This window comes from Egretta garzetta, unplaced genomic scaffold (assembly GCF_000687185.1).
Source record: "Egretta garzetta isolate BGI_Z169 unplaced genomic scaffold, ASM68718v1 scaffold598, whole genome shotgun sequence".
NCBI lineage: Eukaryota > Metazoa > Chordata > Aves > Pelecaniformes > Ardeidae > Egretta > Egretta garzetta.
The window spans coordinates 435,270-442,216 of NW_009260621.1; the positions used below are offsets into that span (position 1 = coordinate 435,270).

The window sequence follows — 6,947 nt, forward strand, 5'->3', positions numbered from 1 at the left end:
TTTTTCCAAAGGAAGATGTTGAAAAATACAGTCGGAAGAATTTTTATAGATTAGTAAGGTAACAGGCTTTAGACAAAGCAGTCAGTAAACATGACCTTGTGTTTCTCGTGTTAACAGAAATACGTGTGATAGCACTGACATCACATTTCATAGCTTTCTGTGTCAGTCTGGAGGATAAAAGGGCTTTAATTGCTTTTGTTTTCAAACAGGCATATCAAAACAATGTCTTTTTTTTTTAATACTAACTGTATTGCTTGGTCTCTCCCTCTCCCTGCAGGCTTTGAAAGAGATGCTATATGCAGCTGTGGACCAGGCCCCTTCTATAGAAGGTAAGCAAATTGTAACAGAGAATAATGTTTTTCTTGGCATTGGGTGCTAGACACATAGTCCAGCTACTTTTCTGTCCTCAGTCCTCCTAAATTGGTAAACTTAATACACTGATGGGCAAATGCCTGTCCTTCCACAGCCTGTGTGCTATTTTTGATTGTTAGAACTCTTTGTCCTCTGTCATGAGAACAATAAATGTCTTTGTATAGTTTGGGACTTCAACAGCTGGATTCCTCTTGCTTATAAGGGCATTCACTGGTGGAAGTACTTTCTTCATTGCTTGAGGATAGACCTTTGTTTTCTTGTGATAGCTAGCCACTTCGGGAGATAACTGCTAGAGAGATACTGGTTCCTGGTTTGTTACTGGTGATTTGAACTGGAAGAGTCTCATCCTTCGTTCTGTGTTCTCTCTGAATGCTGTGCTACCTCTCGTATGTGGACATGAGTATATTTTCTTGTTTGCATGTGTTTATTGCCACTGAGTGTTCTAGATTATTTTAGTACAGCGTTTGGTTTTAAGCTCACTGCATTTTGAATAGTTTGATCTGTGCAAAATTTCTCAATAAAGCCCTTTACTTTATCTTTCTTCTTCCTTTTATTGCCTTTGAAGCACTGAATAGTTTTTGCCTTCATGTTGCTTCACTCCCTACTTTCTTGCCCTTCATGTGGATTTCATACTGTTTTTTAACCTCCTTACCATTATTATTTTCACTTCAATTGCAGTGCAATGTTAATTTCACTAACCCCTTTGAATGTGGTTCTGGGCTTTCTTGCATATTTACGAAGCAGAAGAACAACTGCTGCTTCTAGTGTAGTCAGTTGGCTAACATGATTAATGGTAGTCACTATTAGTACTAGCTTATTAACTACTTTCTTTGTGTTGATTAGGATCGGGAAATGAGGTATGACGTAGTTAAAATAATGTGGAATATTAATTTTTTTTATTTAACTCTACCTACTCTTTGATAGAATTTTAAAACAAAACCTGCAATAGTTAATAGACAGTGTGTGTATGGTGGGGCAATCTTTCCTGATACTCTTCAGAGGCACAATCTAAGCTGAAAACTTCATTGAAGCAATGCTCAGGCAGGTATAATCTTTAGGTTTAACCTGACACTTAGCTGCTCACTTGACTCAGCCTGCTAATGTTGTTAAATCAATCACCCTGTTCTCTAAAATGCAGGTCCTAGAACTAGATTTCTATGGCATCGTTCTTGTGGTCCTGGCATCATCTAAAATTTTTGGGTTATCTTTGGAAAACCGAGGAAAACTTGCCAGCAATACACTGGCAAAAGAGGAAAGTCTTGCTTTATTAAATTTTGAGTGGCAAAATGGCTTTAAAACACCCACAAACCTAGAGGACATTTCTCTCCAACAGCATAGACCCAGTTTTCTAGCTAAGAGGAACTAAAATGTTCTGTGTAGGACAAACTGGCTATCTTTATTAACTTTTAAAGACAACTTACTAATTTTGTTGAAAATCCAACGTTATTTTTATGGAAGACTGGAGCATTTACAAGACTTTTTTTTTTTTTTTTTTTTTTTTACCCAGTTTTCTAGCTAAGAGGAACTAAAATGTTCTGTGTAGGACAAACTGGCTATCTTTATTAACTTTTAAAGACAACTTACTAATTTTGTTGAAAATCCAACGTTATTTTTATGGAAGACTGGAGCATTTACAAGACTTTTTTTTTTTTTTTTTTTTCTTCTATCCACCAGTTTATTATTGACAATGGGAGCAAATGGTGTCTGCACTAATAAAATTTTGTGGTCTAATGTTTGAATGTGACTTAGCTTGTGATACCTAGAATTTCCAGGTGGGCCTTGCATTGCTAGCTGTAGAACTCCAAAGTATTATAATTCACCATTTTGTCATCTTTTTTTCAATGCTTGTGGTATGCTGATGTTCCATAAAGTGCTGTGATGTTTGTGTGTAAACATATTTGGCAAAGAGAGAGAAGGTGAAGAATAAAATGGTACACTATTATATTTATGCTCTTTTAAGTGTTAAAAGAATTTTAACTTGTGCTTCTGCCTCCTTTGCTTTCAAAACCTCAACAAGAGGAAAGTAGTGACTTAGTATTTTCTACTTAGGAAAAGTGCCTTCTGTTCAGTGTTTTGGTATTGGGTCTCTTCCTCTGTACTGTAGAGAATGAAGTAATCCAAACTGTTTTGAACCACTTATATTTAACTCTGTCTTGCCTGACCCACTTTTAAGTAGAGAGCAGCTATACTAATTCCTTCACCTTTTGTTTGTTAAGTGAATGTGAGTATGTGTGTAGTGGTTGGATTTTTTTTTTTTTAAGTTTGTTTTCAGTGTGTTCCTTCCCTCTCTTTCTCTGTGCTTAGAGTCTGGTTTGCTTTTTAGTCTCTGGGTTCCCCTCTGAAACTTGTGCGTGGCTCAGGATGGGGCCAGGCTATTTGCGCTGGAGTGACTGAGCTGTCTGTACGGGCAGGTCTGAGCCAGTGGATTCTTCTGCCGTTGCCCATAGGAGCGCAGAGGTGACAGAGGGAAGGCAGATGTCTTTCCACCAGCTGCAGCTTTAGGAAAGGCTTGTACTGGGAATGGATTGAGACCATATTTCTGGTCTCAGTGGTATTTCTGCATCCCTGATGCTTTCCTTTTAAGCCCTTCTGCCTTTGTTCGTAGAAGCCTTAGGCCAGGGTTAGCGCGTGGCTGCATTCAAACTGTGCCCAAAACACTGCTCTAGTCCCTACCAGAGGAGATGGAACAAGTTCCTTGAGCTTTGGGGGGGATGTAGTGGCTATTGTCAGGGGCTGGCTGTTGGCCTGTGTGTTTTCAGTTTAATTTTATGATGGATGCTTCTGTGTTATTTTGAGCTTAACACAGAAACTAAAGAAGTGTGCTACTGAAACCCAGCTTCCCAGTATGAGCCTGATGTAATCTCATTTTAGACTGGTCTAGCTGAACTCCGTTTTCTAATTGATCTAGTTGACCACAGACACACTGTAGATGTGCACAGTTGGTTTTGATTTGCCTTACATGTATTGTAAAGCTAATCTTCAGTTAACATGTTGGGCTAAAAAAAAAAAAAAAGGGAATTTTGTATGCCAAAGCTGGGACTATTCTTGGTTCTTATTCTGCTCAGCTGGGTGTGTAATTCAGGACTCATGAATGAATTTTGTAAATTTCTGCTACAGGCTGCTTACTGTTGGTAAAATTGGGATGGCAGTGCTAGGTTAATGGTCGGATGTGATTATTTTAAAGGATTTTTCCAACCTAGACGATTCTATGATTCTAAAATTTGTATACTTACAGAAATGCTTTTTATTGCATAGTAGTACGCTAGAAGCATTTTGGAAACTCTTTTTTTTTTTTTTAAAAAAAAAAAAGTGCTCCCCAGCCAAGGCATGTTGTAAGTAATAGGCAAGGCAGGTAATAGGTGAACCATCCATCATTAATAGCTTTCATTGGGTTTGTATTTAGGTAAACAAAGCTAACTTCAGGATGACCCTTAAGCTCCGAGACTGATGGTCCTAGTGCTGTTTTAGTGGACAGAGTGTTGCTGGGAAGAGGATCTTGGATCCAAATTGTGCAGTTTTTACTCTGCTGGTTGTCTGGTTATATGGTGACCCGTTTCATTGTAATACATTGAATCATACCTATGTCCATCTGCTTTTTCCTGTTTTTGGGTAACAAACACGGGCAGTGGTGTTGAACAGAAAACCCCATAGATGTGAATAAGCAAAACCTGTCAAGGCAGAATGATAGGAGGAGAATGTTTATGGCTGTCCCCTGACACTGTTGCAGGGTCCTTTGGATCCCTGTATTTCATCAGTTACACCAGACTGCATGTCTATCTTGGCAGCTGCTAGCTGTACACATAGATTTCTTTAATCTTTTCAAAGATAGATTTTTTTCCCTCTTGTCTGCCTACTTTGTAACAAGGGTTTTCTTTATGCCAGTGTTACTCCTCTAGATTCTTATGATCTATTTACAATGATTTCCCCTGATGAAACTTCACCATCCTTCCACCTGAACAACATCTGTACAAAATTAGTGTTTAGTCTGTTAGTTCAATCTCATACACATGACTGGAAAAATTATCAAATGATGCTTGATTCCCAGATGTATGGTGGGACTTGCTTGAATTTCTGGAGAATTCTTTGATGCGTGTTTGCTTTGTTAGCTGTTTGTTATGTGCTGCTTACTGTTACTGGAGCAATCTGGATGAATTGATGCTGCCATGATGTTATTTTCAGCTTCTGAGTCCTCGTGGCACAGCAGGAAGGCCTGCATGCAAGCATGCCAGGTCAGTGTGAGCAGGCACCCTTCCTCGACCCTGCGCTACCTTTAGGCAGAAGCTGTGACAATTTAGAGGTGAAAATCTGGCATAGCGCTTGTAATCTCCGAGGCAGAATGTGCAGTATTGCAAAAGCATGAAATACTGACCTCACCACGAGCATGTTGATTCTTTTGCGTTCCTTGTTCCTCCCACTGCTTCCTGTCCCATTCGTCACCTAAGTTAAACAGGTTACTGGACCACTGTTGCTTGGAGTCCTCCCGATTATTCCACTTGGTGAGCAGATGTGTCGGCATCTCCCCAAGCTCCTTACAATGCAGCTCTTCTCAGCTGCAGTGGAGATGAAAGTGTGGCTGTAAATTATTCATTCTGATTATCTGCTCGAATGGACAGGGTCCACTCTAAATATTATTTCCTAGAATATTTGTCTTTCAGATATTGAAATTTAACCTCTTTTTAATACTCGTGCAAACAAACTTTGTAATATCCGATGGTACGAGAGCATTCTGTTGTATCCTCTTACTATGGAGATTACTTATTCCGCTTAACCCCAATCCTGAATTCCAGGCACCTTTTGAGCGAGGATCATTGCTTGTTGAAGGGCTGTGTGGGGCTGGAATGGCGTAACGGCGTAGGAGCAGGGAGTAGGGGTGCTTTAAGATAGAACTGAACCCCCAAAATAATGGGTAATGTTAAAATAACATTTGATTGGTAGCAGAAAAGCTTTAGTGGTAATAGAGATCCTTTGCTGGTACTTGTAATCTGTCACCTATTTACTTGTGCTAGATTAGAAAAGCAAGAGGTGCAAGTTTGGGACATCCTTAAGAGTGCCAGCACTGGCAACGTGTCCTGTGTGGTTACGCCCTTGTTTCTGCTTTTGTTTGTAATGCACTTACCAAATTAACTGATGGCTACAAATCTTTAGTTTGGATTTATGTCCGTTAATAAAGAAATAAAATAGTATTCTTGGGGGTGATAAGTAATCTTAGTGAATAAGCAGGGTGTGGGAAATCCCATTCTTTTTTTCCAAAGGAAGTTGAGAGGCTGACGATTTTCATGTTATATGCAGACATGCTTTGTAGGGTTGATCAAAGGCTTATGGTTTGTCTGTATATATACAGATGTTGTCTTTTTATTTCAAAGTAAACATTTATTTCCAATTGCATAAGCTTACTTTGTAGCGGGTTGAGGTTTTGTTTACATGGGAATGCTTAAGGGACTCTTCAGCAGAACTGCTTCACATCAACTGCTGTGAAGCAGCCACAAGCAGATTAATGCTTTATCTTTATCTCGCTATGTTGTTGCACACCCATAAAGGACATGGAGATCGGTGTCCTGAAGGACGCGTGTGACTGAAGGTTGGTGTCCTACACCTGAGATGCTGGTCCTCGATACTGTGCAGAGTGTAATTCACTCTGGAGGCCTCTGTATTTATAAACAGTGTGTAAACTCCAAAAAAAAAAAAAAAAAAATTGCCCATGACAGTCCTTTTCTCAGTTGGAGACCTGATGCCAGGTATGGGACTAGCTATAGAAAAATAGGTTAGTGGGTTTGCTGAAAAAGTTGGCTTCCAGAGCATGCGAATGGTGGACAGGAGGAAAACTTGGCTGCATACCAGCATTTAGAGAAGGAGGTGATGTCTGGTTTGTCTTACCCTAGGGCAATAAAATTTGAAAGGTAAACAGTGCATATGGTTGGAGTAGGGTGCAGAGTAGTGTGAGAGAACAGCTGGATGATCACCAAAATATTTGGAGCACAGATGCTCGTCTGAAAATGTAGTGCACCGTGTTCTCATGTAGAAGTCACTTTGTTGTCAAATGCAGTACAGTGTTCACAGCAAGTCAGCATTGAGACTGACCGTGATGCTTGCTTTGTACCAACGCATACCGCTTTCTGTTCATCCTGAGTAACGCAGACCCACCTACGCTGTTGATATAGTGAGGACCAAGTGACTGAATTCCGCTTAACCATTAATTAGTGTATGTGGGCATGGAAAAGAAGTCAGGTAAGGTACAGAGCTAGAACGATCGAGAGTAACTCGTTGATAGTGCAGACAACTGGCCAGTACTAAGTTTTGATTTTATTACTGTTGCACAGACCGCAAGTTCTCAAGTTGTGGCACAGGAGTACATTCAGGGCTGTCCTGGCAGCAGGGAGCAGCCCCTGCTGCTGCCTCTGGGGGCTGGTGTGTTCCGGGTCCTGGCCTGCGTGCAGGTCCTGGTTCCTGTGGGCTGCAAGTTTGTGTTTTTGCACCTGGCTATGAACCCTTTCAGTTGTTAGGAACCACTCGCCCCAGAAAGTCTGTGGGAGGGTACCCCTGGTCCTCTCTGGGCTGGTGTGGGACCACGCAGAGTG

The 6,947-nt window shown here is 40.6% G+C and overlaps 1 protein-coding gene across 2 annotated transcripts in view; it reads left to right on the top strand.

The window, feature by feature from the left end:
- The first annotated feature begins 281 nt into the window (after positions 1-281).
- Positions 282-6,947, top strand: part of XPR1 (xenotropic and polytropic retrovirus receptor 1) — a 110,044-nt gene continuing 103,378 nt past the window's right edge. For both annotated transcript variants that reach the window (XM_035900776.1, XM_009645290.2), the window contains exon 1: positions 282-329. Coding sequence is in view for 1 of the 2 variants with exons in the window: in XM_009645290.2 (XP_009643585.1) it covers positions 290-329 (40 nt within the window). In the remaining variant the exon portion in view is untranslated. The remainder of the gene's footprint in view (positions 330-6,947) is intronic.